The sequence below is a fragment of the Neophocaena asiaeorientalis genome, unplaced genomic scaffold (genome assembly GCF_003031525.2).
Source record: "Neophocaena asiaeorientalis asiaeorientalis breed wild unplaced genomic scaffold, Neophocaena_asiaeorientalis_V1.1 scaffold807, whole genome shotgun sequence".
In the NCBI taxonomy this organism is placed as follows: Eukaryota; Metazoa; Chordata; class Mammalia; order Artiodactyla; family Phocoenidae; genus Neophocaena; species Neophocaena asiaeorientalis.
Window position 1 is genome coordinate 422,818 of NW_020173723.1, and position 17,438 is coordinate 440,255.

The 17,438-nt window shown below is 42.7% G+C and overlaps 1 protein-coding gene across 9 annotated transcripts in view; it reads left to right on the forward strand.

The window, feature by feature from the left end:
* Positions 1 to 17,438, forward strand: part of ENTPD1 (ectonucleoside triphosphate diphosphohydrolase 1) — a 106,452-nt gene that overhangs the window by 37,499 nt on the left and 51,515 nt on the right. The window contains exons 1-2 of one of the 9 annotated variants that reach the window (XM_024750670.1): positions 8,849 to 8,866; positions 13,011 to 13,357. The exons of 6 other annotated variants lie outside the window; for them this stretch is intronic. In XM_024750670.1, the coding sequence (XP_024606438.1) occupies positions 13,300 to 13,357 (58 nt within the window). In that variant the 5' untranslated portion in view covers positions 8,849 to 8,866; positions 13,011 to 13,299. Of the gene's footprint in view, positions 1 to 8,848; positions 8,867 to 13,010; positions 13,358 to 14,037; positions 15,228 to 17,438 lie in introns of those variants that run through there. 2 more of the 9 variants (XM_024750669.1, XM_024750675.1) reach the window with 2 other exon arrangements.

Below are 17,438 nucleotides of genomic sequence, written 5' to 3' on the forward strand. Positions count from 1 at the left end.
GATAATGTTGGCCCACTGGTGGGTGGACCCATGTCTCAAGGTCTCTGGCTACAGGGCCCTGGGGGTCCTGAAGCTGGTGTCAACCTGCTCGTGGGTGGGGCTGGATCTCAGGGAGTCCCAGGGCTGGTGCTAGCCCACTGGTGGGCAGAGCCAGGTCCTAGAGTCTCTGGCTCCAGAGCCCAGGGGTCCAAGAGCAGGTGTTGGACTGCTGGTGGGTGGGGCCAGTTCCTGGCACAGCTGGCTGCAGGATCTGGGATGTACTGGAGTTTGTGTTGGCCTGCTGGTAAGTGAGGCCCCATCTCAGTGTGGCTGGCTGAGCGGCTCAACTTGCCTCAGAGCTGGTGTTGATCTGCTGGTGGGCAGAGCTGGGGCCCAGTAGGTCCTGGGGTTGGTGCCTACCTGCTGGTGGTGGGCTGGGTCCTTCCATGGCAGGATGCAGGGCTGCGGTTGTCCTGGGGCTGGTGTCTGCCCGCTGGTGGGTGGGGCCAGGGCCTGGGGTGTCCTGGGGCTGGTGCCTGCACACTGGTGTGTGAGGCTAGGTTCTGGGCCCTCTGGTGGACAGGGCTGTGTCCAGGAATGGCTCTGGGCTCAGGGAATCTTAAGGCAGCCTGCCTGCTGTGGGTGGGGCTGTGTCCTGGCCTGGCTAGTTGCTTGGCCCCAGGCATCCCAGTACTGGTGCTTACTGGCTGGTGAGCGGGGCTGGGGCTAGGTCCCAAGACTAATAAGGTAGAGGGAGGATTCCAAAATGGAGCTTGCTAGCACCTGTGTCCACACAGTAGAACGAGCTCCAAAAAATGCCTGCTGCCAGTGCCTGTGCCCCCAGGGTGAGCTCCAGTTGCCTCCTGCCTCTCTGGGAGACTCTCCAAGATCATCAGGTGGGTCTGAGCCAGGTTCCTTTCAGATGACTGCTTCTGCCCTGGTTCCTGGAGCATGTGAGATTTTGTGTGAGCCCTTTAAGAATGGAGTCTCCATTTCCCATAGCTCTCTGGGTCTCCCAAAAGTATGTCCCATTGGCCTTCAAAGCCACACGTTCTGGGGGCTTGACTTCCTTGTGCAGGACCCTAGGGCTGAGGTGCCCCATGTGGGGCTCAGATCCTCGCTTTTTGGGGAGAACCTCTGCAATTGTAATTATTCTTTCCTTTGGGGGGTCACCCACCTGGGGATATGGGTCTTGACTGTGCCGTGCCTCTGCCCCTCCTGCCCATCTCATTGTAGTTCCTTCTTTATATCTTTTCTGGTAGGTTCTGGTCTTTCTCATCAATAGTTCCATCTCATTGTAGTTCCTTCTTTATATCTTTTCTGGTAGGTTCTGGTCTTTCTCATCAATAGTTGCTCTGTAAATAGTTGTAATTTTGGTGTGCCTATGAGAAGATATAAGCTTCCTACTCTACCCTCTTGGGAGCTCTCCCAAGAAGTGATTGGATTTTGAAGGCAGAGCCAATAGTATTTCCTGACTGGATCCAGATGGGAAACAAAGAGAGAAGGAAATTTGTTTCCAAGGTTTTGGGCCTTCCAAAAACGAGAAGGATGGAGTGGCCTTGAGCTGAAGTGGAAAGACTGTAGGAGGAACATGTTTGAGTGGGAAGCTCAGGATCCCAGTTTTGGATGTTTTAAGTTTGAGATGCCTTTGATAAGAAATGCCTGTTTGAGGATTTCCCTGGTGGTCCAGTGGTTAAGACTCCCCACTTCCACTGCAGGGGGCGCAGGTTCGATCCCTGGTCAGGGAACTAAGATCCTGCATGCTGCGCAGCGTGGCCAAAAAAAAAGAAAAAAAGAAAAAAGAAAAGAAATGCCTATTTGACATGGAGATTTTGAATTAAGCAGATCAATATACAAGTCTGGAGTTCAGGGGAGAAGACTGTGCTGGAGATACAAATTTGGGTCATTAGGTGGTGTTTAAACTCAGTGAGACTGGACTTAAATTCAACGAGACTGGATGAGAGCACCAAAGGAGTGAATGTAGATAGAAAAGAAATTCCAAGGACTGAGCCTTGGGATGCTACAAATTTAATGGTTGGGGACAAGAGGAGAAATCGTTCAACAAGACTGAGAAAGAGTGTGTGTGTGTGTGTGTGTGTGTGTGTGTGTGAGTGTGTGTGTGTGTGTGTGTGTGTGTGTGTGTTGGGGTGGGAGGAGGGGATAAACTAGGAGAGTATGTTGTCCTGAAATCCAAGTAAAGAAAGTGTTAAGAGGAGGAAGTGGTTGGCTGGATCTAATGCTGCTCCTGGGTCAAATAAGGTGAAACTGAGAATTGACCATTGCATTTAGCACAGTGGAGGTCCATGGTGATATCGGTAAGAGCCTGTTTGTTGGAGTGCTGGGAGCAAAATTCTCACTGGAGTTCATCCTATTGCTTCTCCTCTCCCCCTCCTTCCTCCCTGAACTAAGGAGAAATCAGTGGTACCTGAAGAACATGGTTGAGTGTGAGGGAGGCATGGTTCCTCAAAGGAAATTCAGAGTCCTAGTACCAGAAGAAGGGGAAATGGATTCTTGGCAGACAATACAGCAAATGTTCACTTTAGCTAGAAATAGCCTGTTTCTGTCCTGTGTATCCTATTTACAGTCTCTAGCATCAGTTCTCTGTAAAGATTTTTAGGAATGGAAACTTTTATAGGAAGGCATATAAACCCCTGGTGCTGATAGACCATCCAGATTGCAGACATTTTCTCTGAAAGAAAAGCCAGAGACCCTACAGGGCTAGGAAGTGTGTTCTTTTACAAATGTGTCTTTCTCAGTGAGCTCACTCCAGGATTCAGACTGTGAAGATAGCCCAAACCCCAGGCTCCTAGTCACTGTTACACTTTCCAGAACTGCCTTATGGTTTCATGTGGTATATCTGTTTGCAAAATCCAGTGATTTGGAGGACTTTACACTTTAAGAGAGGATAAGGGCAGGGTAGGAGTAGGAAATCACAATTCAAACATGGTCTAGATATTTCTGCATTTGGCATTTTAAAAAGACTCAGTGAAAAAAAATAAAAAAATAAAAAAAAATAAAAAGACTCAGTGAATGTTAGTGCTGGAAGGGACTTGAGTATTCTCAAATCTCTTCATTAAAACAGAATTAATTACATTGCTGTCTTTTAAAATTACACAAATAATACAAGTTTATTACAGGAAATTTGGGATACATAAAGAACAAGTAAGAAAATAAAAATTCTCTGTAAGCTCACTGTTCATACCTCTTTGTCATGTCCTTCTCTTGTTCTCTTCTTTCTCCTACTTTTTATTGTTTATTATTAATTTTTTAAAAATTTGGAGCCATGTTTTTCATACTGATTGTAATCTTCTATTTTACTTCATAATTTGTCATGGCAATCAAATGGCTTTTACCATATGATTTTTAATGACTGCATATAGTATTCCATCATTTGAACATATACCATATACTTATTTAACGATTACCTTTTATGGAATATTTAGGAAATTTCCAAATATTTTACTATTATAAAAACTGTTGTGGATCAATCTCAGTGCGTGTCTTTGAAGATGTCTTTAGGATAAATTCCTAAAAGTAGAATTTCTAAATTGTTCTCCAAATTACAGCAGTATCTGAGTGACAGAAACACTGACGTCCTGAGTTAGGAAGGAATATGCCCAAGTTACTCAGCTGGTCAGTGGCTGAGTGTGTTTTGGAGTCCAGCTCCCTGTCTTTTAGAGACCCTTTTCCTTGACACCATGCTTTCCTTGACACCAGCTTCTTTTTAGTGATGTCCTGCAGGAACCCTTAGACCTTGATGACATATAAATTTTTCCTGCAAACTATGTGGCTCCCACTCATGCCAAACTAGTCCTCTAATTCATCTGTGGGCGTGAACTCTGAACAGTTAGAGACACCTTTTTTCATGAGAGACGATGGTGCTCCTCAGATACCTTTCCCCTTTAGGGTGATAAATATTTCTTTATTAGTCAAGAGCCATACCCACTAGACATTTCCTCATACACATGAAGTGTTCCTGAGGTTTCTCTGACTTCTTTTTGCCCTTACTGTTTATATACTTTCTTTCCAAAATCCTGCTTCACAGTAGTGCTTCTCGATAGGAAGGCCACCTTTCAGTGGACTCCAGTGATTGAGTCCCCCTCCTACCCGAGTTGTGGTTCACTTTGACTCATCCCAACCCATCCAACCAGTTGGCAGAAACACAGCAAGGCCTACACGTTGGAGCAAGTTGTACTGGTGGCTCTCCCATAACTGAGAAACTTTTAAAAGGCAATGGCGATTTGGCCAATTCTTAGCCTATAAGACCTTCCCCAATTTACAAATATATTTATTAGGTTGAAGCTTTTGAAACTGACAGTTTTGTACAGTCAAAAATTGTCAAGTATTGGCAATTTCTTATGATTCATCCTAATATATAAAATGATCCTAGATGTCAAAAATATGCTATAGAAAGCATACCAGTTACACATCTCAGAATATCCCCAAGATAGATTCCAGAAGGTCTGCCACTGACCCCTGAACACCCAACCAGGGCTGTGTTTCTCACATATCAAAAGGCAGTTTTTTGTTTTTTTTAAAAAAATGTCCATTGTTGTTGAAGAGGTGGCCCAAATTGTTGGCGAGATTGTTGGCAATGGGTAAACTTTTTTAGAGGGAAATGTGGCTCTAATTTTTCAAAGCCTTAAAAATGTGTACACTCTGACCCAGAACATCTACTATGAAAACTCACCCTAAGTAAAGCAGCCTGGATGTGTGCATAGATGTGTCTTCAAGGATATTTATTAGAGCATTGTTTGTAATGGTGAACAACTATAAATAACCTAAAGTAATGTATATGTCTAGGTGAAACAACCAAATAATTAAATGATGTTGTGAAAGAATTTCCAAGGACAAGAGATAAAAAGCACTGTTGGGAGAAAAACAAGTTATAAAGTTGAACAATCAAGACCCATTTTGTTAAAATATTTAATAAATGTAGACATGAAATATACACAGGAGGAAGACTGGCAAGATATATAGTGAAATATTAAAAGGACTATTTATGGGTGATCAAAAGAGTGAATTTTATTTTCCTCTTTTATACTTTTCTGTATTTTCCAAATTTTTAGCAGTAAGCATATAATATTTTGCAATCATAAAAAAATCTGTCATGGAAAACTTTTAACGTTAAATGAAAAGTAACTAATTGACTAGTAAAAAATTAAGCAGGTAAGAAATATACATGAATTTCAAATAGCAGAAGCAGGTGAAATAAGAATGAAAGTGAAATGAGGAAATTATATTGGATTAAAAAAGAACATGTGTTTACAAAACTGAAAACTGTTAAACTCTTAACATATGGGTATAGTAAGGTTGGCAACGATGCTCCTTTGCCTGCCTTGTAAATGAAGTTTCCCAGCAAAGAACAACAGCTCCACTAGAGGACATGAGGAAATCAAATAAGTCTCAAAGCAGAACAGGCCTTGATAACCGCCTAGGTCAGTGGCTACAGGGATTTTTTTAAAAAATAAATTTATTTATTTTTGGCTGTGTTGGGTCTTCGTTTCTGTGCGAGGGCTTTCTCTAGTTGCGGTGAGCAGGGGCCACTCTTCATCGTGGTGCGCGGGCCTCTCACTATTGCGGCCTCTCTTGTTGCGGAGCACAGGCTCCAGACACGCAGGCTCAGTAGTTGTGGCTCACGGACCCAGTTGCTCCGTGGCATGTGGGATCTTCCCAGACCAGGGCTGGAACCCGTGTCCCCTGCATTGGCAGGCAGATTCTCAACCACTGCGCCATCAGGGAAGCCCAGGAATTTTAAAATTTGATGGACTGGCAGGATTTTTCTTTTTAAAAAGTCAATATCAATTTTTACCAAAGTAATACATGCATATAATTAAAAGTCAAGTTTAATAATCATAGCAAAGAACTGCAGTCACCCATCCCATCACTTTCTACCCTCCCCTCACCCTTAAACCCTATTCTCTAGAGTAGCCCTTTACACCTTTTTAGGATTTCTTTTGCCATTTGTGCTTCCTCTGCTAATTTAGATGTTATCTGTTGCTTTCTATTGTGGTAGCTGAGTACTTTGCTTTCTTACATTCCCTCAGGGTTGTCCTCTCCATACCACCTCTATATAGTGATATCACAATTTTTGGTTAAATCAGTATCCAATATTTACCTTAGCATGTCTAGGTAAGTATTGTTTGTGCCTTAGATTTCCTTTCCTGTACAACTTTTCATTTTTGCTGGTGTTAATAAGGTCTCATTTCTTCATCTATGTCTCTAATAGTAATTTTTTTGCAAACCCTTTGATATAATTTCCTACATAGTAATCTCTTCTTTTTTGTCCCCCTTCTTTTCCTGTCTGTCCTTTTTTTAAATTTTATTTATTTATTTATTTTTTAAGGCAAATCCATTTATTATTTTTGGCTGTGTTGGGTCTTCGTTGCTGTGTGCGGGCTTTCTCTAGTTGCGGCGAGCAGGGGCTACTCTTCGTTGTGGTGCACAGGCTTCTCATTGCGGTGGCTTCTCTCATTGTGGAGCATGGGCTCTAGGCAAGTGGGCTTCAGCAGTTGCAGCATGCGGGCTCAGTAGTTGCGGTGCCTGGGCTCAGTAGTTGCGGCACGTGGGCTCTAGAGTGCAGGCTCAGTAGTTGTGGCCCACGGGCTTAGTTGCTCCATGACATGTGGTATCTTACCGGAGCAGGGCTTGAGCCCGTGTCCCCTGCATTGGCAGGCAGATTCTTAACCACTGAACCACCAGGGAAGTCCCCCTGTCTGTCCTTTTTTAAAACCTCCTTTCTGAATCTGTTGTCCTATTCTAGTCTAAGCTGGCTGCTCTCCTGGCCAGCTGCAGAGTTGTCTTGCTGGGCTTCCCTTGACCTCTCTCCTGTGTTGATTCTCAGTTTGTATTATATCTCTTCCTCTTTCTATGTTCACTACCTCATTTGGGTGGAGCATACCCTTCAGTAACTTCCTGAGAAAAGGTGCGTTGGAGGAAAAATGTTGAGGCCTTTGTGTATCAGAATTTTGAAGTTCAATGCTATTCTTATTCCCAATTATTTTTATATCACTTGTTCCTCCCACCCCACCCTCTGTTTCCAGGAAGCATTTAGGATTTTTTTTTTATCCCTTACGTACTAAAATTTATGCTGATGTACTTTGGTGTGTGTTTTTCATCCATTGTGTGTGTTAGGCATTCAGCCCCTCCCATCTGGCAACTCAGATCTTTCAGTTCTGGGAAATTTTCTCATATGGTTTCTTTGATAATTTCCTGCCCACGATTTTCTCTGTTCTCTCTTTCTAGAAGGCCTATTAGTCAGATGTCTCTCTTGTGGTAATAATAATTTTCATTTCATTTGTTTTCTCTCTTTACTCTTTGACAGTTGGCTCTACCTTCTAGGATATTTCCTCAACTTTATCTTTGAACCATTTGTTAACATTTCCTATTTCAGTTATTATAGTTTAAATTTTTAAAAGCTTGTTTTTATTTTCTGATCTCTTTAAACAAAACTGTACACACTTTTGGTCTCATAGATGTAATATTTTCTTATTTCTCTGAGGCTAGAAATTGAAGCTTTCTTCTGTTTCCTCTTTTTGTTGTTTGTTTTCATTTCTGTCTTTCATGTTGAAGACTTTCTTTTACATATTATTATTATCTTCACACAATTCTATCCGGTTGATATTATTATTATCCTCATTTTATAGTTAATGGGTCTTAGAGAGTATATTATTGTTTTATTTTTCTTACCATGGATGTCTGAAAAAGTCATCATGGACCAGCCACATCCACAGTCCAGCTTCTCAATCAAGTTGTATTCTCTATTGAATCCTTAAAGTTTCTTCTTACCCTCCTGTATTTTACCTCCCCGCAATACCCAGAGACAGTTGTCTTACTATATTAGACAGCTCTGTTAGAAAGATCTGATCGTTCTAATGTTTAATTGAAACATTTCTTCTTCCCTGCATTTTTCCTCTGACATTAGCACTAGTTCTGTCCTCTGGGCCATAGAGATATGGACCAAATCTAAATGCCCCTCCATAGGATAGTCCCTTAGATATTTGAAAGGTTACTGTCATGCCTCCTCTGTCTGCCATTCCCCAGCCTGAAGAGGCCTAGTCTCTCCTACTGTATTTATCAAGCTCCAGTTGGCTAACATTTTGTAAGGTTTTGGATCAGCTCCTAGCTGTCGAGGTCTCACTTTAAGTGTAGTATCTGTAACTTAATGCAGACTCCAGATGTGCTTTGAAACACTGAGCCTTGAGTGGGATAATCTCATTTTATTTATATTTGTTTATTTATAGCAATTAAAAAAATTTTTTTATACAGCAGGTTCTTATTAGTTATCTGTTTTATACATATTAGCATGTATATGTCAATCCCAATCTCCCAGTTCATCCCACCAACACCCTCCCCCGCCACTTTCCCTGCTTGGTGTCCATACGTTTGTTTGTGTCTTGCCATTGGTTTAGTTTTAGCCTGGGAAGTTTCATGTGCATCTTTTCCTAGTAGGTGATAGTTTTGATAAGTTTCTCACAAAGTTTAATTTCTGGGCTGCTTTTGATTAGTGTTATGGGGTTTTTTTTTGTTGGGTGTGGGGAGGTGGGAGATCAGGGAGATGGGGATGCAGGGAGGTGAGGGGTTAGGGGAGGTGGGGATTCAGGGAGGTGAGAGATGCAGGCAGCTGGGGGTGTAGGGAGGTGGGGTCATTGAGCTGAGGGGTGAAGAGGTAGAGGGTGCAGGGAGGTGAGGGGGTACAGGTGGGTAGGGGCAGGGAGGTGGGACACAGAGTCTGCATCTAAGTCCTGTCTCCACAGGTCACCTGATTATTGCTGGAAAGCCTCTGTGAGGGTAGAGGCTCAGGGTTTGTTGCCAGGACTGAATAAGAAAGCCCATGAAAGCACTCATTACAGTGTCAGGAGGACAGCAGGCGCCCAACAAAAGTTAGGTACGATTAAGTGAGGTGAAGTTAAGATCTAAGAAATGAGAAGGCAGAAACTGGGGGAGGATGTGGCAAGGGGAACATACAGCAGGAAAAGGAAACAGCATATGCCAAGGCCCTGCATCGGGAAGAGGCTTGGTTCGCGTAAGGGACAGGGAGGGTGTCGGGGACGGAAGTGTCTAGTGAAGGGTTGGGGGTGGGGGACTCTATGTTAGTTACTGTTTTAACTTCTTAGGATTTCCTTTTCCAGGCCAGTTGCCCTTGACCTTGGATAGTATTAACCCCAAACGGAGGTGCTAAGGTGATATTGAAAAATGGAAAGATCTTGTTAATGTAAAGTACATAAATAAAAAGTATAATATGCATATTTGAAAAGGAAAGCACAACATAAATAGGGTTGTTCCAGGCACCATGTTGAATGTTTTGTACACATTACCTCACCAGACCTTTGTAGTAATCTTAAGAGATGAGAACTACTGTTATTCCCATATTAGAAGTGAGGAAGTGAGGGCAATGCCTCATATAACTAGGAGGGCCAAAGGTGAGATGCAGACCTAGAAATGCCAGACTCAAGGCTGATAGTGTTGTTACCTAAAGAAATGAAGCTCACCCATTACACTTCGTGCTAATTATAGCTGATATTGTTGAATGGAATTATCTAATTTACTAAGGTATAATGCATCTTTCCCTTTTCTTTAAGAGAGCACACCAAACATTAAAAAAAAAATGTATTTGATAGGTCAAGGTGATGACATTGACATTCTGAGTATTAATTTTTATGGCTCCTTACGAGCAGTGATTGTCTTATTCATATTTATATATCCAGTACCAAGCACATTCCAGGCAATCAAATATGATTCATATCCGTGTGCGCATGAGTATATGAATGCACGCATAATTAATGGATGAATGAATGGATGAAATTATAAGACAGTAATGACTATTAAAGTTTTTAGGTCTATTATTATTTTTAGACTTATTTGCCCCTATACTAAATCCTAAATAGACTGCTTTGCTCTATGAGCTCATATGTCTGCTCTTTGTACATTTTTTCCCTCCTGTCAGTGTTCTAAATGGGATATCCGTAGACATGAGATATGCCTGCAGCTCTGCAGATGGGAGAGAGTGAAAGGAAGTTGCCCTGGTTAGTTCAGATCATCATGTCCAAGGGAGAGGAATAAACTCATGTTTGATCCAGGCCATGGCCATATTTAAGGGTTTTGATCTGAGGTGTGGGGTCCAGCTCCAGCGGCATCAGGGGAGTACATTCTTGGTCTGTAGCCAAATCGTCAGGTAGGGAGATCTGTCTGCGTGAGCAACAGGGGGACATCAGAAACTGAATTTAGATCCTACTTGAAAGGAGTGGACTGAAACCAGTAGATGGAGTCAGCCCCCTACCAATTTGGTTAACATATATGGCCAGACTCTAGTCCTGGAGTGGAAATGAAATGTAGACAGACAGACTGGTATACACTTTGGGATGGATTTAGCTAAAGAAGTTTTTCCAGATTCTCCCAAAGGGGAGGTTAGAGTCCTTCCAGGGCACTTGACCCCAAGCATGGGAGCAATCATGGTTTTTCAGACGCTCTCCCGCTAAGGTGAAAAAGTTCCTAATATGTTCCAGGACTTAGGTGGGGTTGCTCCTCAGGATGAAAACCAATCATATCTTTACCAGAGGAGGGCAAAGCTGGGCAGGGGCAAACAGAGAGGGACAAATTGCTGCTGGAAGTTCAGTGAGTAGGAGCTTCTTTCTCTTCTTTGGACCTTCTTCCCTCTGGCTTCTTAATGTCTTTCTCAAAACACACTGCTCTGACGTGTGTAGCTAATACTGCAGAGATAGTGCCATGAAGGCACTGATCTGCAGCGACCTATAAAGGACTTAGGTTGTGCCAGCCCCTATTAAGTGCTTGACTTTCACTACCTCATCTACTCCTACAACAGCCCTTTTTGTCCCCAACTTTATGGTTGATTTATTGAGTGAAGAACTGAAAATCACTTTGTGGGTGGTACATTTCCTTTGTGCATCACATTGAAAGTGAGATGTTGATAAACTGGGTGGGTGGATGTGTCCAGAAAGGGGAAGGATCCAGAGGCCACGTTATATAAAGAACATGTGCTGAAGCGGGTAGGGACATGAATGTGACTGGTACTAATATGGTAGTTCCAAGAAAAAATTGGAAACTTGCTCCTGGTCGATCAGGAAGTTTAGCCAGAGGACTTTAAGAGACTATCCAATATTGGAGGAAAGGGTAATTATAGGGCCATTTGGGGAAGTCCTGGGTCTTAGAACAGACAGTCATGAGCAGGGAGGAAGAGAGAGAGAATTTCCCTGTTGCCTTACTGACTTCATCCTGCATTAGTTCATCTAAACACTTCCTGTTTGTTTGTTTCTCCACAGTCTTTCTATTGTTTTATCTATTTCTGAATTGATTCCCTGAAAGCTCTAAGGATGCTTTTTAAAATTTTTTTATTTTTTTTATATCTTTATTGGAGTATAATTGCTTTACAATGGTATGTTAGTTTCTGCGCTATAACAAAGTGAATCAGTTATACATATGTTCTCATATCTCTTCCCTCTTGCATCTCCCTCCCTCCCACCCTCCCTATCCCACCCCTCCAGGCGGTCACAAAGCACCGAGCTGATCTCCCTTTGCTATGCGGCTGCTTCCCACTAGCTATCTACCTTACGTTTGGTAGTGTATATATGTCCATGCCTCTCTCTCACTTTGTCACAGCTTACCCTTCCCCCTCCCCATATCCTCAAGTCCATTCTCTAGTAGGTCTGTGTCTTTATTCCTGTCTTACTCCTAGGTTCTTCATGACATTTTTCATTGCAGCTCTATTTACAATAGCTCTAAGGATGCTTTTTAAAATTCTGGTCCTCTGTATCACAAATCCTATTGGTTTTAGGATTCTTGGATGATAGTGGGAATGGCGAGGTGGAGACATAGAGAACATCTAAGATAAAAGGACACGGGGCTGGATGTGGAAGCCTTGTACTCCCAGCCACATACAGATTGGACAATTTCCCTTGCTATTTAGCCTCAGCTTTTACATACCTGAAAACGGGATTTATGTATGTGTGTATATGTATCCTCTGTGTCCTAGAGAGTTTTTCTGAGGATCAGAAAAGAGAGTGGACGTAAATGTGTTTGCAAACTGTTGTTGAGACCATCAAAATGTAAGGTTTTATGACTGTCACTATTGCTATTGTGACACTGCCATTTGCTGAACCTCGTTTAATTTGGAAGCTCCCTAATTCACAGTGATTTGTGTAGTGGGGTCATTACCACGTTGGAGTCTTAAATGGAGACTTTATCCACGATTCCTGAAAGGTCAGCCACCCTGGAGTCACATGAGAACAGAAAGCAAATCTTGTTTGTGAATTGGCTTCAAGTACTGTCAGTTTCAAATGGAGGTCTTGGGGGGTCCTTGGCTGGCACATCAAGGGGGCATTTCAAAGAAAAGAGGCTAAACCTTGACTAGACCTCAGAGCACATGTGCACTCTTCTCTTTGCTACTCCCTTTCTAAAAAGGAAAACAAATTCTACTTACTTGGGTGTGTGTAACTTATGTGTATCTGCTTATTCTGATCCTTTTTCCCCAAGCCTTCCTTTGCTTGTTCCATTTTATACATGGTATAATCTTCTAACATGCCCAATTTTTATAAATATCTTCTATTTTAGGACTTTCACAGTATTCCTAGAAATTTTGCTTAAGTAGCACTGTGCCTTCTCTATTTCATAGGTCTGCATAAAAAACCCAATATCCATTTACATTCTTCCTAGCATTTTGATGGTAGGAAAAATATCTGAGTTTATTTTTAGGGCAAGTCACATAACAGAAAGGATAGCAAATATTTGTGGTTGCCTTGGGAACTCAGTTTCTAGATATTACTGATTATGGAAAGGAGGAACAGATTTGGAGATGGGACAATTTGGGGATCAAGAAATAGAACAGCAGGAGGCCCTGGAAGAGGGTGGAAGGAAGTAGAAGATCTATGTAAAAAATACAGGTTCCTAGTCAAATTTTTTTTCTTTTTGTCTGTTTCTGATTACTGTATACTGCCTTCCTGAGGGCAGAATATGGTGGGGATGCTTTAATAACCAGGTAATTTTCTTCTTCAGTTTTGTTTTTTTGTTTTTTGTAGGAAAGATCAGGATAGCAATTTGACTATTTGCCAAATTGTCCATAAGACAGAGTATCAAAGGAAAGAGACACTGAAGCCAAGAAATCCTGCTTTTTGTATTCCTGGATCTTTCTTGGAACAGCCCATCATGCGTGACATCTGAAGATACAGCACCAGCTGCTCATGAATACAAGTTCCTTAGAGTACCCAGACTTCATGGGAGCACTAAAAATATATTACGTGGTTTGTTGCCAGCATTTCCCGCACTGACTCTCACCAGCAACTCTTCACTCTGGCCAACCTCAGAGACATGGGGACTGCTGTGCGCTCTGATGTCTCATGTAGAGAGTCTCATGGGCTAACTGCAGGTGTGAAGGCCTGGAAAAAGATTCTGGCTTTACTCCCCAGCCACCCCAAGACCCTGGTAGACCCAGGAAGTGGAAATTCTGGAGACCAATACTTGTATGGCCTTCTGAGTTGCACACTGCATCTGACTTGCTGTTCCCCCGGGAAACAGTTGATATACACCCAGAATACTGAGGGCCTGTTGGAAAGCAGCCCTAGGCCTCAATGTTCTTCTCCTGGAGCTGGCAGACAATGAGGAGAGAGGGGAGAGTGTTACTTGTTGGGAGAGGAAGTAAAGCTGGAGGCTGGGGTGTGGTTAGAATTCAAGCATCAGGATCTGCAAGGCTCCAAGGCTCTCCCCACTCCATTCCATCAGGCCAGATTAGGATGGGGTGTGTTGCAGGGGGTTTAAGCCTAAGGGAGTGTGTATGTGTCAGGCACAGATGACACGGACTGGGTTCTTTTTTTTTTTTAATTAGTTTACCATTTTTTAATAGATTTATTTATTTATGGCTGCGTTGGGTCTTCATTGCTGTGCAGGCTCTTTCTCTAGTTGCGGCGAGTGGGGGCTACTCTTCGTTGCGGGTTGCAGGCTTCTCATTGTGGTGACTTCTCTTGTTGCGGAGCACGGGCTCTAGGGTGCGCGGGCTTCAGTAGTTGTGGCTCACGGGCTCTAGAGCGCAGGCTCAGTAGTTGTGGCGCATGGGCTTAGTTGCTCCGCGGCATGTGGGATCTTCCTGGACCAGGGCTTGAACCCGTGTCTCCTGCACTGGCAGGCAGATTCTTAACCACTGCGCCACCAGAGAAGCCCCGAACTGGGTTCTTTTACCTGAGGTTATAGCAGTTGACAGGCCCATACGGAGAAGTCAGGAAACACAAGTAACAGGCTCTATTGCTGCATATCAGCTGGAATGGGGGCCCCTTTGTTGCGGTTGTAGTGCCAGCTCATGTGAATGGACAGCTACTGTGGAAGTCTCCCCCTCTGATCATTCTTGCATGGCAAAAACTCCACTCTTCTCTGATTCTGTTCTCTGTTCTGCAGCATCTGCTGCAGTAGCTGGACATCTCTCCTTTGTTGTCACTAATTGATTTCAGGAGGGTCTCTTGTTCCAGGCCAACTCCATTGATCTTTCCCCCAAAAGAAGGTAGGGTAGGGTATTCAAACATTCAGATGAACTGACTTCCAATCCTAGTTCTGCCTCTTACTAGCTATATGACCTCAGGTTGGTAAATTAACTTCTCTGAGTATCAGTTTTCCACCGGTACAATGGGATTAATATTAGTACTTAGTTCATAGCTTTGTCATAAATATTAAATGAGATCATGCAAGCCCAGCCCACAGTTTGGCTCAAGCAGCAGTTGCTGGAACAATCTTTTGTGGCCAAGATCATAAGGTCACAGGACTGGAAGGTTAGTCACAAAACCCAACCTAGCAACTTATGAGACAGAAACCATCTGTTGCAACTTTTCTCAGAGGATGGCTATGTAAACTGGCTCCACTTGGCTGAAGGAAGTGAGTAGGTGGTAGGTGGGAGTGGCAGGGATAGAAGAGAAAAGAGTTAAATGATTATCAGTTCCTCCTGGTGATTAAGAGCATAGACTTCCCAGAGTCAGACAGGCTTGTGTTCAAATTCCAGCTCTGCACTCAGTGTCTGTGTGACCGTGAGCACACTACTAGACTCTCTGCCCCCCAGTTTCCTCAAGCGCAAAGTGGGCTAATGATATCTACAGTGTTGGAGGATTTCGTGAATAATGCATGTAAAGTGCTTAGCACAGTGCCCGGTACCCAGCAAGCACATAACAAGTGATGATGAACATGACTGTGAGGATGACAGGAGCTTTCCTGGTCTAGAGTCCTGCTCCTTCCACCTGAGGAGGTGGGAAGGAGACAAGGTAGGTACTGGGCAAAACTGGGTGCTGGTGAAGTAAGAGATGTGTTAACTGAGGGCTTTATTTCTGAGCCACTCTTCTACTCCTGTTCCCTTATGTCCTGCCACCCTGCTGCCCAGTGCCTGGGAGCTGCCTAAAGCCCTTTGCTCCTAAACCATCCCAAGGGGTGGTTTGCCCCTCTCCTGTCTATACTACTTCCAAACTCCTATTCTTTCTGTTCAGCTATGCCACAGCCAGGTTTGGGGAACACAGTCCATCTCAACAATTCACTCTAAGGTGTGAAGGACCACACAACTCCCTTCTACTTTTAAGGTCACCAGACTATTTCTTCTTTAACTCCTCCAAATTGTAAATTAGTTGAGTGAGAAGCAGTGGGAGGTAGAGGGTACTTAGGGTACAAGGCCCTCCATATTGCCCTGAAAAGAACCTGAAAGCCAAACCTGGGGAAAGGGGCAGGATCAGCAGGAGAGGAAGAATGTGTGGGTTCCCTAACCTCCCTACTGCATCCCGCTTCTTTGCCTGAGAAAGTGAATCCTGATTCTAGAACATGAGGCTAATGTTGCTACCCAAGGGAGAGGGCAACTCAGGACTGACACCCACCAAGCCAGGGTCAGTCCTAGATTCTGGCTCCCCATACCCATTGTCAGCAGCAAAACTGGCTCCTAAAAGCACCAAATCCTGGGAGGAAAAGTATCAGCAAATGCTAAAGTGACAGGAATCTTTTCATCCACCCTAGGCTTTTCTATCATAAGAAAAAGAGGAACCTTGGAATTTTGGGAAATTAAAAATTTCAACCCCATTTACAGATGTAAAAAGCCTCTGGTTACTCGGGTGTTGCATATTTGATTTTATATGTAGATTACAGATGCAGTTATGTCATCCCCGTCGTTTAATTTACAGTTCATTTGGCAGTTTCTTACACATTATTCGATTAAATTTAATCATCTTAACAACCTTGTCAAGTAGGTATTACCATTAATCCTCATTTTACAGCTGAGAAAACAAAGGGTGAGAATGTGAGTTTACTCAAGATCCCAGATCCGGTAACCTCTAGCTTTTGTTTTGCTTTTGTTTCTTGATTTAGGTGAGTGACCAACGTTAGAATGAACTGTAGAAATGTGCTGGGCTATGGACTTTGCATCTTCCAGTGTCAAGCGTAATAAGCTATATTAATTTCCAGGAAAAGAGCTGAGAGAGAAAAAAGGAGACTAAATCTATGATTCATGATACAACTTTTAGGGAAATTTGATCAGTCTAGTATTCCAAGTTTTATGTTGACCATCTTCTTTTTCTTTTTCGAATCAAAGTGTAACCTATTGAAATAGACATGCTGCTTCTACTCTACATAAACATGAAGCTCTATATGTTACAAAGAGCTTAGAAGGATGGACCTCCTAATTAATTAAGGGCCACGAAGTCTATTTCTTATTTAAAGACACAGATGTTTTAGGATGGGGAGCGAATGTTAAAGATAATGTTTGTCTATATCAAAATACAGAGAAGCATGAGATTGGTAGCTCCATGAAGGGCTTTGGGTGAGAATACAAAGGAGAGTGAAAAGGACATTGTTGTATGAGAATAAGATAAGCCACCCCAGTCAAGTGGAGGCTTTGGATGAAGTGTTTTTCTTACAAATTACATAGCAAGGACAGGAGCAAAATAGACCATCAGTGGAATATTTCAACTAAGGGAGGACTTGGTACACTGGATATGCAAATTATTAGTACAGTATTTCAAAGATATTCTACCACATTGTCTTGGAGAAGTTGCTTAACCTATCTCATTTGCATTTTTCTTATCTGTAAAACAGGGGCTAAAACAGTACTTAACATTCAGGACCTTTAAGATTATTAAGTGAAAAAAAGTTCTGTGAAGTGCCTACTATAGTGCCTGGCCTGAAGAAGGTCACAATAGATGTTGGCAACCCTGTCCTCCACTATCCCCCACCACAACCCTGTATGAAATTCTGAAGCACTATAACTTTATGTAGACATTTATTGGAAATATAATTTTCCAAAAAATACAAAGAGTGAAAAATTCTTGATTTTCCTTGCAAGTTAGAGGAAGATATTAGTGCCCTTCTTCCTTGATTTAATTCTGATACAAAAGAAAGATATGGTTAGGAATGTAGGAGAAGTGACTAGTTCATTTAGGCATTGATAATCCTGAAGAAGAGAAACAGAAGGCAATCAGGCACATGGCTTCAATTTTTAA